The sequence below is a fragment of the Nelumbo lutea genome, chromosome 4 (assembly GCF_056320005.1).
Source record: "Nelumbo lutea isolate HS-2025 chromosome 4, American lotus-T2T, whole genome shotgun sequence".
Taxonomy (NCBI): Eukaryota; Viridiplantae; Streptophyta; class Magnoliopsida; order Proteales; family Nelumbonaceae; genus Nelumbo; species Nelumbo lutea.
The window spans coordinates 3,177,038-3,198,935 of NC_142687.1; the positions used below are offsets into that span (position 1 = coordinate 3,177,038).

At 39.2% G+C, this 21,898-nt stretch overlaps 1 protein-coding gene and 1 non-coding gene across 2 annotated transcripts; both read right to left on the minus strand.

Moving 5' to 3' along the window:
• Window positions 1-4,646: 4,646 nt before the first annotated feature.
• Window positions 4,647-20,009, minus strand: LOC148853404 (V-type proton ATPase subunit C-like). Its single transcript, XM_088941583.1, has 11 exons — window positions 19,645-20,009; window positions 19,462-19,530; window positions 19,238-19,365; window positions 18,986-19,085; window positions 11,344-11,411; window positions 11,023-11,164; window positions 10,722-10,838; window positions 10,363-10,488; window positions 7,801-7,884; window positions 7,629-7,708; window positions 4,647-5,020 (listed from the first exon to the last, which is right to left on the minus strand). The coding sequence occupies exons 1-11, from the start codon at window positions 19,762-19,764 to the stop codon at window positions 4,927-4,929; spliced, it is 1,128 nt and encodes a 375-aa protein (XP_088797709.1). The 5' UTR covers window positions 19,765-20,009; the 3' UTR covers window positions 4,647-4,926.
• On the minus strand, window positions 19,959-20,031 carry TRNAK-CUU (transfer RNA lysine (anticodon CUU)). The gene has a single exon. It is a non-coding gene; the product is annotated as a tRNA-Lys (tRNA).
• Window positions 20,032-21,898: the final 1,867 nt, after the last annotated feature.

Genomic DNA, 21,898 nt, shown 5'->3' on the forward strand with positions numbered 1-21,898 from the left:
TTAAACGAGAGGCCATGATCCATAAAGCAGGGAACAAACCCGGAGTAGAAGTTTAGAAGAGAACAAACTGGGTTGGGTTGGGTTGTACACTTGTATGTTGTGTTGTGGCCCATGAGATAGATAATAGCTGAGCCTGAGCGGTCTCACTCGGCCTGGGGCTTGGATGTTGCTTCTACATGCCGCCCATTCAGGTACATCATCGTTGCCGCTGACTGGATTCTACCACGTGGAGGTGGAGTGGGGGACTTGGACGTCGTGCCCATTCATGTAATGTAGGTCATTTTCTATCAGGATTCAGGATCCCCACCATTAACGCGGAAAAGACCGACCGAGAAGCGTCGACCCTCTGTGCTCTCTTCATGGAATTCAGAGTTGAGACGTCCTCTTCCTTCCCAATTCCTGTATCTAAAATTAAAGCTACTGCTGGGGCGGTTTGTCAACAAAGCAAACGTGCCATAACTTGTTAGGTTACTTAGATCTGTTCTGTCTTATGTGTTAATTTGTTGGCTAGGCGACAGGCTTATGTGTTTGGTCAATTCAATTAATTTGCAATATCCCAGAATGGGCTTCTCAGGCCGGCTAATAAAGATACTTGACCTAGATTGGACTACTTGGACTACTTGGACATTGGCCGGCTCATCAACTCAGGGTGGACCACATCCAGACTTAATTTGCCACGTGTAGTGGGTTACAAGGCTAAAAGGAGTCCCAGAAATTGTCGCGACAGCATATTCGCAGGAGAAGAGAAGAGACAAAACAAATCCAACATCCAGACTGACGAGTTATGACTCGATGAATATGCAGTACACTCTCCTGTTTCAAAGATTTAACTGGGATTGGGAGACCCGTATCCGACCTAGATCGTTCTCACATGCCCACAGATCAGACTCGGTCGTGAGTCGTGACTAGTAGTCAGTCTGAGAGGGGAGAGGGAACAGCCACTATCTCTTTTACTTAACTACCTCGCATATATTCAAATCATAATTTACTCGTACCGTAATAACGAAAGCGGTTGAAATATCCTGGGTCCACGGACATATGCTATGTCCTTTATATAAGACGGTAAGACCTCAAGTATTTTGCTTTAGATCGATTTCATTTTTACAATTTACAGTATATATACCCATCAAGTATGAAGTAGATCGACTTTCTTCTGCCGCATTAATTGCTCATTACATACATGTATAATCAATGTCTGCAGTGCTCATCGGTTTCTTCTCCTTTTAGACTTACCTAGAAAAGTAGAAAGAAATCACCTCCTTCTCCCTACGGGTAGCATCACTGATCAACAACACGACTGATGAAGACGCTCGACGTCGAGGGTCGGGGCCCTGTCTTTCCGGCTATTTCCGTCCAGCTGGCACTAGCAGACAATGGAGAAGTCAAGTCTCCAAGAAGAGATCAGAATTCACTCACACATTCTCTCTCTCTCTCTGCTTCCTGATTGTGTTCTAATTTGTTTGTATATTTTGGGTGGTTAGGGGATAAGGACGAAAGACCATCAAGTTAATTATCTTCTCATAATAAAGATGGATCAGGAGGGGCCAAGAGCAGACATGACTGTAGTTCTGGGAGGGGGGTGTAGGGCGGTGCAGGTCATGGTTGCGGCCCACGGGGTCGAGGGTCCACTGGGCTCAGTGAGGAGCATGCAGGCATGGCATGGCGTGGGTGATCATTGAATTGCCTTGTCTTCTTCAGGTCGTCTAACTTAATAAGAAGAATACAAAGGTCACACAGACGAAAGAGGAAGAGGATGAAGGTGACATTAATTGATTTAATGGGGTTGTACCACATATACTGTAGCTAAGGCATGGGTTGTCCAGAAATTGAGACTAAACCTGATCCCCACTTGTTTCCTTCTCTTGTGCTGTATCTTTCATCTTTGACCTGTTCAATGAATATCATGGATTGTTGTGGATTTGTTACTGTTATCCCCAGATAATTACAACTTTGTGGGGGGAACACATCAAAAGGTAAGGGGTAATGAATAATCAAAAAATTTATGAACCCAAACCCGACCAAGTCCAGTTGGTCGGTACCTTGAAAAAGCCGGCGTTAGGTTAATAGTTAGTTAAGTTAATAGTACTGGCGACTGGCGTGGCCTGATATTAAAATCCCTTACCCGAAGCTCAGGTCATCATCAGAGTCGGGTCAAAGAAATGGGGAGTTTTTCCCTTGGTTCGGCTTGAGTTTGAGTGTTCGAGAGTTGAAGCAAATACTAAGAAGGGGAGACCCAAAACAAATAAAGCTAACAACATGTCTGCACAGAAAGACATAATTTCGGATTGATATTTGTCAGTATCAATAATTAAAATTTCAAAGGTTTACTACTTAGTAGGGGTGTCGGAGATATTGGCACCGGTGCCGAAAGTGGACTCGACCTCCCGTCTCCAGATTGAGAAAATAAAATCGCACTCTCTCAAGCAAAAGCCAAACAAGAAGACGGACAGTCGGGGACGCTAATCAGTAATCAGTAATCACTGGACTGCCTAGTAAAAGGCGTAGTAGGGTTGTTGTACCTACGTTGGAGGGTTGGAGAGTTGGGGGAGCACTAGGTCTGCAACTGGGACCTTACCTTACCGGGGCAAAGGGCTTCTTTGGCTGAGGTTGGACCAAATCCATTACTGAGTTCGTCAGTTGGGGACGGTAAGCAAAGCCACATGCTCTTGTTGAATGTCCTCCACCAGCACACATCACACATGGAGTCACTATATGAGCATGTTAATATTCAGTGCCATGCTTTTAAATGCGGTTCAACCTGAGGATAGGGTGGGTAAAACCTATGTGATGCTTACTGGTTACTAGCACGGTTCGGTAATTCTATCAGCATCACACAGGACAGGGCCCGTTTATGGGTCTGGGTAGTGGGTTCTGATTCTTGAAACATGGCGGGAAATGCTGGGTTCTTTTACATTGCATCTTGAAAAAAATTGGAATTAGAAACAGAACTTGATTTTCAATTCTACGAATCTCTAGATTCCATCATTTGAATATGTTAGTTTTTTTTTTTTTTTCTGTGTTTGCATAATTTGATTTACTCCCAAGGGCTAGTCCATCTCATTTCTGTGAAATGAAGGCAGACCGGAAATTTAAATCCCTTCCGCTCCCACAATCCAAACGCAAGAATCATGATTCTAGTGCCTTGTATCTCAGTGGGCCAAAGGCGTAAGTCAACAATCTCATACAGAAGATAAAAAACACTAATATTTCTACCGCAGAACCTTGTGTACCCTCAGAAAATAATGTTTTACATCGAAATGACTAAAGCGAAGCCAATGATACATGAAATGATAGTCTTTCAAGTTTCAAGCTTCTAAGTTCTCACCGAGCAGATGTTTTTGTGACACTTGAACCAATAATATTGGTGACTGAACAAGTTACCCAATTTGTGGTTCAAGCGTCCACTGGTTCTCTCTCGGGGCGTAATGACTGCAAAGAACAATTTGAATAAGGGTTTTTAAAATCGGACCGGACAGGGAAACGTTCTGGGGTCCAATTCTCGGGTCAAATGGTCCCGTTATTTGGTCCAAATGGACAGCCCGCTCCCACAGAAAAATAAAAAAAAATTAAAAAAACCCAAAAAATGGCCAAAACCCATTCCCAGGTCAAACGGTTCAACGATCCGACCACCCGAGTCAACAGTTCACTGACCAAATCAATGATTTTTGGCCAAAAAGCGGTTTTGGAGTTAAACAGAACCGGTCAGGGGTCCAGTTCCTGGTTTTTCCAGTCTGACTGTGTCCGATCCGGTCTGGTTTTGAAAACGTTGATAAGAAGGCTTCACCCCTCACTATCCGGGATATCGGTGTCAATGACTCAATGTAATGTGTGTCATCAGGCATGCCTTAGCCTAAAAAGTTGTACAGCCTCGGGTGGCAATCAAGTTGAGGATAACAAATGCCATCAATTCAAGGGGAGAGACAGCGGCAAATGGTGATACATGGAATCCACAAGACTTCTATATATGCGCTATGACGAATTGACGATCAAAACACAACTAGGAAATCTACAACAGGCAGATAAGTAACTCAGTTGCAGTTTTATGATCGACCTAGGCCAACCCAAAGATTTAAACATTGGGCTTGAGCCTGGCCCAACCTAAGCTTAACTCCACAAAACTAGGCCCAGGCTTGGGTTCACGCTACCCAAGACCTTAACCCAATCACAGCCCAAGTATATATACAGGACAGGCCTGAATCTCAGGCTCAGGTCTAGCCTAAAGCCTAAAAACCCAAGCCCAACCCATGCAAAAGCTCAGGTTGGTTGGGCCCAGGTTGGACCTACCCAACCATCCCTTTTGACCATTCCTTTTGCAGTTTGCACTCGTTGATCACAAAAAAAAAAAAAAAAACACATTAAGAGTTCAAATCACCAATCAGGTGAGAAATTTCTGGCGCATGTTTTTGCCTAACAATGGGAAGTGAAGTTTTGTACAGACTACAAACCTAGCCTTGGAATTTAAAAATTAGAATATTTTTCTTTATTTTTTTTCTAGAGAGAGAGAGAGAGAGAGAGAAGGCATTTGCCATGCTCACGTTGATTTTTACCTTAGAACATATCTGCTTTGGGAACCAAATGTATTTACCCTCTACCTGCTGTTTGCAGAAGGATCATGAAATGCATTGGAACAAGTAAAAATCGTCTCATTGGAGAACAGACATTTGCATCAAGTTTTCTGAATTATGACAACATTTTGGTTTAAATCTCCAAGCATCTAGAATACAAAACTTAAATTTCATCCCACCCCACACCCAAAAGGCCCTCTAATGAGATCGAGGAAGCTATATATAAATAAACAACCAATGAATTGTGGGTAACTTACTCTAATATACAGTCTGTACTACTCCCCATCCATTGTTATTTAGGCAAAAAGTAACCCTCTAAACTGGGATTTGGATGGGCGGCAACATTAAAAGCCGACTGACTTCAAATGATATTGATAGTGAAGGATACATATGGATGAGAATCAGCATCGCCCCCTAAACCAACCACTCCTTCATCTTCAGATTTCCAGTAGGTGCTGCAACAACATACATTTAATAATCTATTAGCCTACCATATACCAATTCAAGGACCTTAAATATAAATATCCGCTGAATATAATTAAATGAATGAAAATACAAATATACATATGTACATATGCATGTATGATGCCTATTACGATAGCTAAACTATCAAATTAAGGACAACTTGGGTAATGTCATAAGATACAGAAAAGACTGCATAGTCAGACTGTAAATCATCACCAACAGCGCTAAAACAGTAAAAACAGTATTGTGAAACAGGAAATGTTTTGATGAAGAAATGACCTGTTCAAAAACTTCTCTATGAACCATTATTCAGCGGAAAGAATGGTTTTCTAAGCGACTTAGAGAGAAACACTCAGTAGCTCTTGTGCTAACATAAGTGCGATAGAATCTAGTTCCTAGTTTTAGATTACTTGGTAGATATCTTCCCAAACTAAACCTAACCTTACTGAACACTGGGCTGGGCACCTATCACGTGTGAACACACCAGTGCTCACTGTTGACCCCATCTGTACTGAACACTGGCATTTCCAACCGTGATAGGTAACTCAGCCCGGTGTGCACATTTTTGTCTCCAGCTCATCCGGACTCACATTGAAGATCCCATTTAGCTATTAGACAAAATACCAGCTTGATTGGACACCTCTAAGCTATGATACCCAAGTATGGCTAGGAAACAGCTGGACAAAGTGTCAGCTACAGAATTTACACTAAAAATTGAATTATGCTCCCTTGTTTAGCCAACGAGTCTGCTAAACAAGAAAGATTGAATCTTTTATTTTGTTCAGTAAGCATGAGATTTCATTAATTTAGGTTAAACAAGTACAAATTGAAGCTGGTGCTTATGAACCCAGCTCCCCATTACAATCTAAATTTAAACCCGATTATAATGTTGTCCAAAAAATTGTTCCCTAGACACCTCTTGCTTGGCCAATGAATCAGCCATCCCATTTGTAATTCTCTTAACCCATCTGAAAGTGGCTCCAAATTCCTGTGCTATACTTCTATCTCCCTAATATTTTGTCTGTAGGTCCAAATTCCTAGGTTGCTGTCACTCACCCAAAGAATTACCAATTTTGAAGCACCCTCCACCTCCACATGTTGAAACCCAAGTTGTTTAGCTATATTCATTCCTTGTAGTAGTGCTATCTTCAAAGAAGATTCAATCTTGTAGTTGATTAATTTATTCCATGGGGTTATATGGATCACAAATTGAATACCAGTAAAAATGTTAAAAGATTTTATAATTTTAACAGTGACAGTAATAGTAGTTAACTCCAACAGTGTGAGCTTCTCTTACACTGCCAGTCCCAAGCCCAGATAAAGGAGGATGGCGCACCAGGTTGGCAGCCAGTACTAAAATTTTTGCCAAACTCATGATATGGATCCTGATTTGTCTTTCTGTGATCATACTAGGGCATTCTCCGAAAACAACATGTTGTACCCTAACCCGAGTGTAGTGTTAAGAGAGCAAGGGTTTGCATGATAGTCCCCGTAAATGACCTGCCACAACAACGCTCGGTTGTGTCAAATAGGCAAGCGTTCCTACATCCTTTCTGGATGGAGATGGGTAAAGAAGCTAGTCCAAGAAACATGACTTCGTTTAACCACTTGGAATGTAGAAACATTAACAAGAAAAACTATGAAATTAGTAGACACTATGAAAAGGAGAAGGGTTAATATTCCATGCCTACAAGAAACTAAATGGAAGGGTAAAAAGTCAAAGAAATTGATTGTTACAAATTATGGTATAATTGAGAGGTAAATAATAGAAATAGTGTAGCGATAATAGTAGATAAGGATTTAAAAAAAATTGTAAATGTTAAAAGATTTGGGAATAGAACAATTATAATTAGACTTGTTTTATGTGAGGAAATCATTAACATAATTAGTGCTTATGCACCTTAAGTGGATTCAGAAGAAAACATTCGAATACAATTTTGGGAAAACTTGGAAGATTTTTTATAGGAGACTTAAAATGAATATGTAATGAAATGAAGTGTAGGATATAATATGACGCATGAAGGATTTGGGTTTGGGGAGAGAAATGAATCAGGATGTACAATATTAGATTTTGCATATGATATGGCAATCGTAAACACAATGATGAACACTTCAAATAGATCTTTTCCTTACGAGGAGAATAGAACAAATGATATGTAAACATTGTAAAGTTTGACCCCATCATCATCACCATCATCCATGCCTTACTGAAGTAACCAGTCCACTAAAAGCTCTCTGTTGGCTAACAGGAGAATTCAATTGCGGAATAATTCATCTCAAGTACTCTGGTTATCCAAAATGGTGGGTAATTGGTCATTAGGATGATGCAATGCAGCAATAGGGAGAATATTCCCTATAGCATCTCCTAGGCCAACAGGAACTGACAAAATGGAGGATGTTAAACTTTTTGGTATGTTTTTTTTTTATAGTTGAATTCTTTGCTATGTTACCATATGCATCACCCATTCCCAAGTCCTAATTTTTCTCTTGCTCTAATTATTGAAGTTCACTTGACATATGTCACAAACGTTACAAAATAGCTAAGACAATAATTAGGGAAAAAATAAAGCTGTGAATGTACATAGCTTAATGGCTCACCTATGAGTGCTGTCACACAGCCCTTCCAGGATAGAGCGAACTTTCTTTTCATTTTTAGTAGATGGCGCTAACACTGTTGCCTGAAATCAGATCAAGGACCAATGCTTCGTCAAAAATAAAACCTAGGGTTAAAAACCCAGCAATATATTTGAGGTCTTATGAGAAGGATTACCAAGAAAGATGGTGGCAGGCCATATCGCAGAATGCTCTCAGCAAAAACACGTACAGCACAGAAGTGCATCCAGGAGCTGAAAACCTGCAAGTTAAAACATTCCAAAAAAAAACTGAAATATGTGGACTTACTGAAATAAACACACAAAAAGACCACCCAAGATAGGTATAATACAAAAGAAAATAGTAGTAAAAATTACCACATGACAGAACTATTCCAAGGCAGCAAGAATTACCTCTCTATAGGAGCACAAGATAACTAGAAAGAGAAGGGACTCAATGACAGGTTTTAAGTTCTTTTAGTATGCTGTATTCCACCAAATATAGGCACATTACAACTTGGACATCAAGGAACAACCCCAAAATCAATAATGAACTTGGCAAGTTAGACATACTTCATCAGGATCCTCTCTATCTATCATAACGATCCAAAAAAAAATCTTGATCTATAAGGTAGAAAGGTAGAATAGGGTATGAACAAAGGAAAAGTTGCAAGCATCATTCGCAGGGACACACCTAAAAGTTCAACTAAATTCAACAATCAGATTAACCTGATTTTCCAATATGGACTCTTTTGGACAGTTATTAAAACCATTATTTCTAGAATTTTCTAAAACTTCAAGCAATCAGATGGTCCTCATGAGTCATGAGAAACAATACAAATTTTGGCCTAGGTGAGCTCCTAGATAGTACCAAACTACCAACTAAATGCTGGGCCCAAACTCCAAACACTTCCGAAAGCCAAAGCGAGAATGGCTTAGTTACAACCTCTCATCCATGTGTTTTTGCCCTTAGTAAATCGGTAATCAAGTCCCATCTGAAATGGTTCATTTAAAATAAGTCTAACCTATGCAAAACTAGTGGATAAACACCAACTCCCACTTCCTGAAATTGTGGCAATCTTACCTCTAATGCAATAGATGATTCAATATGAATGCAGTAAAAATGTTGGTTTACCAATATTTATATAAAATGCAAGTTTTCTTTCCTTAAAAAAAAATTATTACGTAAAATAATTGAAGTGTGGATGGACCATTTGGTGCTGATATTCCTGTGCTTAAATTTGGTTCCCTATTTGTGCATAATCAATATCTTTTCTGCTTTAGTTATTTTATTATTTTCAGAGACCTCTCCTATGTATAGCTGCTCACTTCATATGAGCTATACTTGTATTTTGATACCCTCATAATTAATACAAATCTCACCTCGCCTTCCCAACATATAGGCATTTGTATGTACATGCATATTAACCATAACAAATTTCAAAACAACAAATATGTTATGAAAGCATTTTATGATTGTGACTCATCAAAAAAAAAAAAAAAAGCATTTTATGATTGTGTATATGGAAAAAGGTTCCCTGATCAGGTCAAATTCAGAGATTCCCTACACAAAGTAGCATATTTCTGCCACATAGAGGGATAGCATGGGAGATCTCAATTGTCTACCTGTCAATCCTACTGTCCACATTAGCCTATATGACACCTTGTATTGATATCTTCACCAAGTAACATTGGTTGTTCAGTGTTAATTTTTTTTTTTATTTTAAAGAGTCTCCTCATAAAATGGACTTATTTAGACATCTCTAAGATTTTTTGAGCTAAAATTTGTCTCATAAATAGAGGGTAAAGATTAAAGAGACAAAGACATGGAGGCCTTCTGGGAGTCCAGATCCTGTGATGTACCAGTAACTATTGCAGATATCATTTCCAGTAGATTGAGACTCACCTTTTGGGTCCCAAACAATATCGCAACAAGCAACATTCCTGGATCGTTTAGAGTTCTTCACTAAATAACTTGATTCGAAAACTAAAAATTTGTCCACTCTATATCAACAAAACCAATAACAAATTACAATATTTAACGCATTTTGTTCACTACAAATCCAGTCGCAAATCCATACTAGATTTTTCTCTTTTTTTTTCTTTTGGGAAACATTCTCTTTTTTTTTACCCTTTTTAGAATGATAAGTGAAGTATTGTATTATCAGCCTAACTCAGGCAGATACATACAGGTACAAGTTCATGTAAAGTGAGACACTATATACTAAATAAACAAAAAGACACAACTCCAATCAACAAGAGAACTGAATTGTAGTTATTTACTAGACTACTGGACATCAGTAACCTGCACAACATTTTCAGATGAAATTTTCTGAAACAGTATTTTGAGTTTAAAAAAGAATATTGTGTCACTAGAGAAATGGAGGGGGGAAGACTACCAAAGAAGACAGCAATCAAATGGCAGTCTATCCAACTTTGCACTCACTATAGAATATGAAACTGATTTGAGCCTTATATTCAACCTTATTTCACATCTTAAATATTTAAGAAAAATGGCACATCATGTGAAGTTCATGGAATCAGACTATTTACATCAATATAATAGAATATATAAAAGAGCACACAAGGTTCTGAAATTAGACATTGGTTTCTTGGGTAGACACATAGTGGTACTATACAGAAGAAAAACTCATAGCATAATCTAGGAAAAGAAGGAAACTTTCCCACTTATCAACTACTGAATATCCAAGGATAAGAATAGTTGCAAGTATAAACTTTACCTCCCCATAACTAGTATAGCACCACAGCAGAAGGGAGCCTCTCAAAGTTTCCTGATCCTGCATAAGCTTTTCCAACTCTCTCTTCCGACTTTCTTGTGTTTCTGGGCTATATTCAAATTCACGAATCTGAATCACAAGAAGCACCAATGCAAGACTCATTATGAAGAGATTTCCATTTAAACTAAATGTCAAACAAGGGCTACAAAGAAAAAGGATTAGGTAACAATTAGCATAATTTGAAACCATTGCATTTGAGAACTGCAATATATATATATATTTTGATGAATGAAATTGCAATAAGTTTTTTATCCATAAGGTATAGCTATTTCTCAAGCATCCTTGTATGCAAAATGACTCACCTGAAATCCTCTTTCACGTGCACTTGTTTTGAAATTATCAGCAACACGTCCAAAGAGAGTAACAGTGTAAAGAGCATACTCGTTGTCCTCGTGTAATTTCTTAGAGGACCTGGGAACCTAAAATAGTTCAGCTTAATTAATACACAGCGATAATCACCCAAACCATATTCTAGCATTACAGCCCTAAGGCACCATCCACAATACATAGAAACCAATATAACTGGTCAGTTTCCATAGCCTAACAAGCCTTTCCGCCAAACATATCCACCACAAAGTGTAAAGAATTGATACTAAATCTTACCACATAACTGGTCAGTGTTTCATAGCTCGACAACCAGTCTTTCTGTGAATACTTGGGAACAATTGCAAGGAGTGTCACTAAATGTTCTGATGTAATTATATCCTCTGGCTTCACCAAATTTGAAAGATCACGGACAGCTAAGCTGCAATAACATAAAGACATCAGGCACATAACTCCTAATAGAAATCTCATATGCAGATTAGCAGCACTTAAAAAGAAGATAGAAGAAAAACTCAAAAATGGTTCAATGTATAACATCATACAAACAGAAAGGTCCACTCTCAGATTCCATTCTAAAAGAGTCTGTTACCACAGTTATACCTTCCACTTTGCTTTCGGTTTATTGCATTAAGTTGGCTACGGACATTGTTATACTCAGCAACACGAACCTGGCAAAGTCGATATGAGAATATGTTAATTTACAAAGATTAAGTTACAGGTGAAACTGCTACAAAGGAATTTTCACAGTTATTGCACTAAGAGATCAAAGTTCAAAATAAGACAGAAAATGAAGAAAAACAGCAAATTGTTGACTCAAATAATTAAATCTTGGTTTAGATTTTAGATCCCATAGGAGATGTTTTCCACATCTAGAAAGGATTAGCAAGTAGAAAACCATGGCTACCTTGCTTTAATAGAATTACGATCAACGAGGATGGAATGACAGAACATGCTTTATGTATCTGTCCCCAGGTAGATGAGATAAAGCTAATTAATGATGATATGGATCTTACAAGTGGTCCTCTTTGTTTTTTTTTTATCTATTGATTTATCTTTTGCTTAGTGTTCATCACGTGCACTGATTTTTTCTCTGCCTTTTAATTTCTAGTAGAAACCCTTTTGATGACTGAAAAGGGTAAACTCAGGGACTACGACTCTAGCAGAATGAATGACGTTTGGAAGTTTTGCAATGCATGGTAGTTCACAATGCTACCATGGTATGTGTCACAGGTCTCCACAGGCACTTAGAATGCAGAACTTTAGGCTATGTTTGGTTTGAAAGAAAAGGTAGGGAGAGGAAGGCAAAGGTAGGTTTGTATAGGCTTCCCTACCTTTTCTTTCAAACCAAAAACAGCTTTAGATATTGTGAGTTGTTACATGGAAACAAAGCTATATATAAGCCAGAGCCCCTATCTCAACTAAATGTGGAGGCCATTGATGGGCTTGTGTGGACATACACCCTTCATGGGAAAGTTACAACCTCATCGTGCATTAAGTTGCTTACCACTGATTCCCCGAGTGGGTCCACATCTAGCTTCCTTCACAATGATATGAAAAGAAGACACCTACGTTAGATGAAGCTCTTACCCCCCACAGTCAAGCTGTTTGTGTGGAAATGTGTATATAATGTTTTGCCTTCAAAGAAAAGACTTTCCAGGCACTCTCATTTCAATGATATTGCATGTCCAGTCTGTGGGGAAGATGTTGAAACTGTTTTTTTTTTTTATAAATAAAGGAACTTTTTATTAATTTGGAAAAATTAGCACATACAAGCAGCCCTTGGAGAGGTGCGAGCTGCAATCTCTCCACTAAAGAAGAAAACAAAAGTAATAAGTTACAGTTCTGCCCAATACAAAACTTCCCTAACTGCCCCTTGCTCGGCTAGACAGTCCGCCATAGCATTTGCTGATCTCCCCACCCATTGTATTCTTAGATCCATGTTTCTTGTCAGCACCTTAAACATTTTAATTTCATTCCTGAAGCACCAACTTACTGACTCTCGGTCCTGCAACCAGCTTATTACAACATTTGAGTCACCTTCAACTATTAGCTGGTTCACCCCTAATTGAGCTGCAAACTGTACACCTTGCAGGAAAGCAAATATTTCTGCTCTAGTAGAGTCTCCCACTCCTAACGAACCTGAGAAGATAAATATCACATTCCCGACTTCATTCCTCAACACCCCACCTAACCCAGAAGGACCTGGGTTTCCTAGATTACTTCCATCAAAATTCAACTTCAAGAAGCCTGCAGGAGGTGATGACCAGCTTGTTCTCACTTTAGTCTTGGAAGAGGATCAACTTGCTACTGCTGCCCAATTCCTCCAAATGTCATTAAAAAAGAATTGGTGAAACAAGTTCAAAGATTTCAGCCAATGAATCACCCTAACCAGGATGCAGTCCTTTATCTCTTGAAGGTTCCTTTCCTTTTCCAAAAAGGTTCTAGCATTCCTTTCTTCCCAGATTGTCCATATCAATGCAGCTCTTGCACACCTCCACATGATTTTACCCCTTTTCTGTTGCCAAACAAAAGTAGAGGGATCAAAAAGCATTCTTAAATCTGCTGGCAAGTTCCAACTGTTCCCAAACAAAGAGAGAAGCCAATCCCATAACTCTGCAGTAAAGGAACAAGAAATTAACAAATGATAACAGTCCTCACTCTGAGATCTGCATAGGATGCACCAGCTGGGGGAAATACAGAGAAAATGTCTTCTCTTTTGTAGATTATCCAAGGTATTTTTTTCCCATAGTGCCAACAGAATGCCAAGATCGGAAAGCCTGCTGAGGGTTAGAACAGCAAAAGGATTTGAAAAAAGAAGCACAAGAGAAAGATCCTTCCGATCTAGGTGTCCAAATTCTTTTGTCAGGTTCAAAGGGGTTCAAACAAACTTGTTCAAGAAGGCAGAGTAAACTAACTAAGCACTCAATCTCCTCATCCCTTAAGCCTCTATGGAACCCAAAATCCCAAGTAAGAGCCCAAGGGGTTTCCGATGAGGAGCAAAATTTGGAAACAACCTCTTTTTTGTATCGAGAAACTGAGAACAAGGAAGGGAAAAGGGTTTTCAGGGGAACATCTCCAACCCAACTGTCCTCCCAAAAGAGGGCGGAGTTGCCATCACACACATCATACCTGATATGACTGAGGAACTGAGTAAGAATATTGTGCACTGCCTTCCAAGGGGTTGTCGAAATTGTCTGCCTTGATACACCACCATCTCATCTACTCCCTGAGCATCCATGTATCCTTCCAATCACCTCATGCCACAACCTGACTCTCTCTAACGGCCACCTCCACAGCCACTTCCCCAGTAAGGCTGTATTTTTCTGAATTAAGTTCCCTAGTCCCAAGCCCCTTCCTCTTTACTCCTACACACCACCTCCCACTTAATTAAATGGTCTTTTCTATTTTCCCCTGGTTCCCAAAGAAAGTCTCTCATTAATTTTTCCAGCTTCTTAACTTCCCTAGTTGGGATCCTAAAGACAAAGAGATAGTAAGTTGGAAGGCTTGCAAGTGTAGCTCTTATTAAGGTGATTCCTCCCCCCAAAGAGATGTTGTTTTTTCCATGAAGCCAATCTCTTCTCAAACTTCTCTACAATTGGGCACCAGAACCTACTCTCCTGAGGATTTGCTCCTAAAGAAAGCCCCAAATAGGTCAAAGGACAAGTAGAGATAGAACACTCTAAGCACTCAGCAATAGCCTCCACTTCTCTTGACTCCAAATTAACCCCTGCAATGCAACTCTTTTCAAAATTGATTTTCAAGTTAGACATACTTTTAAAGTTCCTAATCAGCATCTTTAATCTTCTCACCCTCTCAATCTCAGTCCCTTCACAAAAGATTAAAATGTCATCCATGAACTAGAGATGGGTAACTGGGGTCTCATTTCTACCAACTCTCCACCCTTTAACTACACCTTCTCTATCAGGTTTGGGTCTTGGCTTGCATGCAATTTTGACCCCTTCATCATCAGTATATGAATTTAACAGAGTTTATTGCATTGTGATGGAGGATGGATAAGGAAGGTAATAAAGGAGAAGATGGATGGTTATTGCAAGGAGGCATCAATATGAGACAAACCCGGCTTGCAAGAAATAGTACATCTTCCAAGGAGTACAATTTGAGCCCATGAAGATCATTTTAAGGGCTCACATCCAGCTGAATCTTGTGTTGGGTTTGTGGCATAGTGATACTCATACTAATCTTAATCCTCCCTCCGAGTAGCCTTCAGTTGTACATTGGCAAAACCTCCATGGGGAACAATTAAAGTTAATGTTGATGTCACAGTTGGTCAGGACTATGCATCCCTTGGAATAATTGCTAGAAACCACAGGGAAGATTTCCTTTTTGCTTGTGCTTGCAAAATCCCTACTTGTGAACCTGAGCTTGCCGAAGCGTATGCTTTTCTAGAGGGCTTATCATTTGCCAAGTCTATGCAGCTCCAAGATGCTATTATAGAGTGTGATGTGCTTAATATTGTTAATCTACTGTTGGTGGATGAAGTTGATCCACCATGGAGACTACACACTGTGATAGTCCACTGGAGAAGCTTTCTTTCTCACCTTACATCTTACTCAGTTCAACATGTTCCAAGAGTTGTTAATAATGCTGCACATTGTATAGCTCATCATGGCTTAACTCTTAGTCGATCTTGCACTTGGTCCATAATTCCTGACTTTTCAAGTCATGTAATTCTATCAGATTTGATAACCAAGTCGGATGAATGAATATGCCTATGGGCTTTTTCGAAAAAAAGGAAAGAAAGAAAATTTTGAAAAATCAATGTTTTGACAGTTTATTGGTTGTGTCCGTTCTTATAAACATTGTTTAGGAGTTTCAAGTGCCAAAATATTTTTCTGACTTCAGATTAGAGTATCACCAAGTTAAGACCATTATTTTTGGAGCTATACCAGTAATGGTGGTAATTCGTAAGGAAAAATTTTTGCAAAATGGTTTTCCTTGTCCTTGAGTGAATGAGAACACAGATGCAGGAGACTATTGAAGGGATAGAATATCCATCACATGGACACCCAAAACCTGCGGAATGGACTGGGCGAATTTCAAAAATTTCTCCCATCTTTGCAGGGAATCGAATTCCCTATTTTGAAAAACATATTTTTCAATGATCAATCTTGAACCATTAACCAAACCAGATCTGAACCAAAAGGAGTAAAAGGGAGGATGTACCTGATACAGAGAAATAGTATCTCCCAATGGAGGTGTTCACGCCCAATGAATGATCCAAAATCTGCTCCGCTGAAGATGGCGCAGTGTAGGATGGAGCAGAATAAGCAATGTTCTTCAAAAAGAACTTGACCCTTCGCAAAAATCAACAATATGGCTTGTGAATACAGCTCCAATCAATCTTTTCCCCAAAAGATTGGTATCAAGATCAAATCTTGATTACTCCTGTAGAGAGTAGGAGATCGAACTGCTGGAGGCGGCAAGAGAGTATTTGCAAGGTGCAGAATTCTCTCTTCTTGTGATTTCAGCTCTGAAGACAAGAGCATGTTGGTTGCATGTCTAAAGGCTGATCCAAATCATATTTGGATAAGAAGTCCCTTTAAGTGATAAGGGATAACCCTTATCTTATCTGCAGATCAGATCAGCCATCTCCTAATCTAATTAGGAGGCTTCCAAATCTAAATCTTATTTAGATCTTGGACTCTCTAGGTGGATAGGGTATAGGCCCAATCCTATCAGCTGATCCATCTCAGAATTCGCCCCTTTAAGTGACTAATCAAATTAGCCCAGTTCGAAATGGGCTTAAGGCCCATTTAAGGTTATGTATTCACTTAGCCTTCCAAACTGTTACCCAGTTGGGCTTCCTTGTATGGTGTGGGACCCAAACATTGATCTACACATCAGCCACATGGGTTCGGCCCAGCCTTTGTTACAAGGCCTGGCCAAATACACTGTTATGGATAGTGCACCCCCTGAAAACCATCTCATGGTCTCTATGGGCCCAACATTTACCCTAAGTGGTCCTTGGGCCAAGCCACCTTGTAACACCTAGGGACTGTGGGCAGATGCAAGATTAACCCATAATGATCATACACTGCCCGACATTTACCCTAAGTGGTCCCTGGGCCAAGCCACCTTGTAACACCTAGGGACTGTGGGCAGATGCAAGATTAGCCCATAATGATCATACACTGCCCGACAAAAGAGGACATCTCCCTCGGCTGCAAGGAACAGTGTTGCACTCTCTGCTTATATGGATCCCGGGAATTAAAACATTTTGCAAACCTTTTAGAAACCATAATATATATACTTTTATATCTCATGTAAGATATATTTTGCAAAACAAATCTCAACGATTGAAATCGGCTACCGGCAGTCATGGTTTCCATCAGAGAGAGTGCATCCCCGATCATTACCTTTGTCCGACAAAGGGGATGATCATGTCACTATGATCACCCACTCAGATGAATTCTCAGACTGTCCCAACATACCCAGGTTTTGACCCCCACTAAGGATTTCACTGATTGGTATATCAAAGACAACCCAATCTGACACCTAGTGCAGTATCATAATCGAGTCTAGGGGTCGGGTGCAACTTTCCAGTTTTGCCCATCAATCTCCAAGGTTCAGGGCAATACTGGAAATCTGGTACAGTTCAAAGATTCAATTAATCCTACACTGTATGTGCCTAGGGTCTCACCCTGGCAACTGAGACAGACCACCCCAACCAACTTGGTGGCACCACAGTGTCAGCCTTGTCAGGATGTGTCTCCCTAGACCGACCCACTGGCTGTGAACATTCTAAACTAACACGAGTCTCATTAAGTGTCCAGTTTAAGGGTATTATACAGAAACATACCAAGGGAACATGAATCAAATATGCACTTTTATTCATTTACAATAAACTCATAAAGTACATCATTTTGATTGAAACTAAGGGCATACAAAACTGTCTAACAACTATTCCACAATCAAACATGCAAATTCTTGTGTTCTTTCAATAATTACCATGATTCTATTACCATGCAACTTTTTATGATTTCAAGGTTGTAAACATTTACAGTTGAGTCGTAAAGTGTCCACAATATATTGTATATAATGTGATAACATTTATCATCCTTTCTGATATAGAGTAATCTTGGATTTTTTTTTTGAAACATATTAAAATATTGTATTTCATTATCAAACGGCATAGTAATAAACTTTTCCATTAGTTCTGCCGATAGTACTTCATTATTACAGCGTTACGGACCTTAACTCTCAAGAAAGCTACAAGAATCCTGTTTTGCCACATCCTCATCAAATGCTGGACTCTAAGTGATGCAAAGTTTGCTTCTTCAAATGTATTTTGGGTTGGAGTACCCTTGTACTTCATTATATAGGTGCATTAATTACTGAAAGGATGAGGTCATTAATTGTAAAGTTGTCATTATGTCCTCTGATGTTTTGATGTATAAATATAATCTTAAATAAGAGCAGACAAAGAAATGGATAAAGTGGTTAACTAAATCCAATGATCATCAGAGTTTGGCAAAATTTGATGATGCCAATGTTTTAATTGATGAAATGAATGCAAAATTAAGTTTAAGAACAAATACCTTAGAAATAAGAAGTTTTAAAATAAGTAGGACTAAAAAAGAATATGTGATATGTAAATTTAATAATAAGAATGAAAATCAGGGAACACTTAGGATTGGAGACCAAAAAATAACTCACTGTGAACTTTTCCAATGCCTTGGTTCAACAATTCATAACAAAGGGAAAGATCGAGAAGGATGTTGCCCATAGAATCAGAACAGAATTGGCAAAATGGAGGGATGCATCCAGAATCTTATTTGATTGGTGAAACATTATGTCCTAAAAAAAAAGAGTGTCGCAGAAACACATTTTCTGAAATGGGTGAGTGTAAAAAATAGAAAAGATAGGGAAACAAATGAAGGCATTCAAAGGAAACTAGAAGTAGGTGATAAAATGAGAGAAAGTAGAAAGATGGTTCGCTTAAGTGCATAGAAGACCTTTGACAGCACCGGTGGAGTGATGTCTTGCAAGTTGAAGGGGCTAAAAGGGGTAGGGATAGCAAAAAGGGGGAATTTAGAGTTCAGTCCACCTCAGGGATTTTTATTAGGTTTTTGGGTTTTATTTACCAACAATAGATATGGCATTAGACAGAACAGAATGACTTGGAAAACGGATTTCCTGTAACCGACACCATATAATTGGGATAAGGCTTGGATGATGATAGATTATTAAAAAAATCCAATAAGCAGGGAAGAACCATTACCTTGAAATCATCTTCAATTTTAGATACTTGAACATGTATGCTATCCACAATTTCCCTCAGAGGTGACATGGTAGGGTATTTTGCTTCATCCCAAACAAATCTGCATAGCAGAAACAAATTGAGCCTCGTAAGAAACAGACTTCTGGTAAGATCTCAACTTTTCTTTCTTTCTAGTTCATTCTTCTTCTTCTTCTTTTGGCGATGGATAGCAGTTTAGTGGTCAAAAAGATATATTCACTCAAACATCATTACCTCGTGAGGTATGAATCAACAGGAACCCCATCGACCGTCAATGCACTGCTATCAACACCAGAAGTCCTCTCCAAATCCTCGATCTGACGCCTAATCTTCTGAGATACTCCTTCAATGAAACTATTAGACTGCATATTCCACAAATCAAAGAAAAAGGATCACTTCAATATAAAATTAGAATGAAAGAATATGTGGAATTCGATTTTGAATCTTGAAAAGGCTACCTTCAAAATATCATCACTGAGCGACAGAAGAGAATCTAGAGTTCCTACACGGAGATCAGGCGTATTGAACTGCAACGTTAAAGGAAAAAACCATGCTGGGATTCAATCAAATTAACAGATAATATCATCTGATAAACGAATTTGATTTGTAAACGATTAAAAAAAAAAATCTGTTTAGATTACCCTGTAAAGTGGGGTGTCAAAGGAGTTCTTAGAGATCGCTTCCTGTAAACGACCCCATAGGGATGAAGCGGAGGTTTGAACGGGAAGAGAAACCACCCAATATCTAGCCACTGCCGCCATTGAAGTTGGATATTTGGAGCTAAGAATTCTGGAAGTTGGAGGCTTGGTGCAGAAGGGAAGAGAACGTGTTGTAGAGCCTGGAAATTTCCCACCCTCTGGCTGATCGGATTGAGAAAGGAAGCGTTAAGAACGAAAAACAAAAATTTGTACGATAAGTAAGCATGCGAATGCAAAAGAAAACATGATAAAAATACCGCCCACCGTGGGGCTCGAACCCACGACCACAAGGTTAAGAGCCTTGCGCTCTACCGACTGAGCTAGACGGGCTTGTTGTAAATGTAAATTAATAATATATATTTATATTACTTAGGAATCCTTGACTCGAGCACAGTCACAGACCAATGCAGCCTGCAATTTACACAGACTGGGCTTGTCCTCGGCATAGGCGTAGGCTTAAGCCCAAGACTTTGGGTTTTTCTTTTATTTTTTCAATTAGACCTAGGTTTTTTAAGTCCAATTCAACTATAAACATGTATATATACATAGATACACGACTACATGTATGTATATATGCATGCACACAGCCAATCCAAGCCAAACTAAGTGCATTGAATTTTTAATGTTGGTTGTCATCGAATTGACCATAAATGTGGCCTAGCCCGTTCAACTTGTATTTTTTATTATTATGGCTGCAACTTTGGCTGGGTTAATCCAAATCCAATCAGAAAAGGTAGATCGCCTTGCCATGAATATTGAGTAAGGGTTGGTGTTGAAAACTATGAATCCAATTTAATTTTGGGTTTTGGTTAAGGTTCTTGGCCAATTCTAAGACTAAGTTTTGGAGTGCTTATTTGAGGATCACATAATAAGCACTTATTTGTGTTTGAAAAATAAATCTAAAATAAGCACTTATTTGAAAAATCAAAATTTTGGACTTATTTTAAGTGTTTATTTCCTTTGTGGCCTATCTTGGCCCATCACAAAATTCATGGGGACTCTTCCCCTATGGTCTCTCTCAGCAGGGGGTTTCTCTCTCACATCTATAGATGTGAGTTTCTCTCTCACACTCTCATGTGAATGTTTCTCTCTCATCTGTGGATGCGAGATTATTTGCAATTCTATTGTTATCGGCATTGATTATAGAGATTCTTGTGACTGTTTTGATCCAGGCCCATGGAGAAGATTTCAGGTCTCTGGTTCTGCTCCTCGCCAACTTTATTCAATCTTTTTTCATTTTTCCCTATCTGTTCGGTATTGGTTGCTTGTGTGAGGCACACTTTTTGGGGTCTACCATGGGACTTCATTTGTTTTTCCTTTGAACACTTCAGTCGCTAATTTGGGGATGGTCTAGGTATGATTTTCTTTCAAGATTGGTTTTGCCCTTTTAATCAAGTTTATTTCAAGTGAGTTTTGTTTGCTTCTCATTTGCCGACAATGGTGCCACTTCCGACCGGCTCTTGGGCTTATTGTGTGGTTCTTTACTCTTGCTGTTGAACATTGAGGTTGATGTTGCTTTCTCTCCAGTATTTTTGCTTTCAATGTGTTGGAATAAGACATTTTTTGAGTTGTTCTCTACACATGATGCCGCGTTTCCCGGCCACCATTTCAAGCGACCTTTGAGTTATCTCTGTCAATGTCCATGCTCCAACTGTTTCAGTTGTATGACTTGGGTAGTATGTGGATTTCTTGCTTTTGTTGTGAGGCCCATTCGGTTGTTTGGCGGGTTACAGTTTGTTATGTGGATTCCAAGCTACTTGGGCATAACAAACGTGTTTGTAGGAGAAGCTATTTGGCCTCTCGGCATCCACATTTACGTTGATTTCTTGTATTTTTGGCCATGGATTAGGGGTGCCATGGCTCTCGTTTTCTCTACCCCCTTTCTGTGGGCTATGCATTGTTGGTCAGGTCCCACATAGTAGGGGGCTACACTTGCTGGAGTTATCTCTGTTGGAGGCATTGGGCATATTGCCGACCTTTTAGCATTTCTTGAGTTTGTACCATTTGAAGAGATTGTGATCTTGATTACCTGTTTTAGTCGTATCTTGTTTAGACTGCTTTTATAGTTGTTGGTTTCTCTTTCTTACTATTACATTTTCTACCTTGTAACGTGAGCAATTATGAATGGAATTGCCTTTAGGTGTAAAAAAAAAATCTTGGCCAATCATGTCATTTTTAAAATACCTATACTACCCCT

Excerpts from the sequence above, each read along its gene's own strand:
- LOC148853404 (XM_088941583.1), bottom strand. The coding sequence starts at position 19,764 with ATGGCGGCAGTGGCTAGATATTGGGTGGTTTCTCTTCCCGTTCAAACC. Across the intron at positions 19,531-19,644 it reads TTGACACCCCACTTTACAGG|TTCAATACGCCTGATCTCCG; the intron begins GTAATCTAAACA and ends TTAACGTTGCAG. Across the intron at positions 19,366-19,461 it reads TCAGTGATGATATTTTGAAG|TCTAATAGTTTCATTGAAGG; the intron begins GTAGCCTTTTCA and ends TGGAATATGCAG.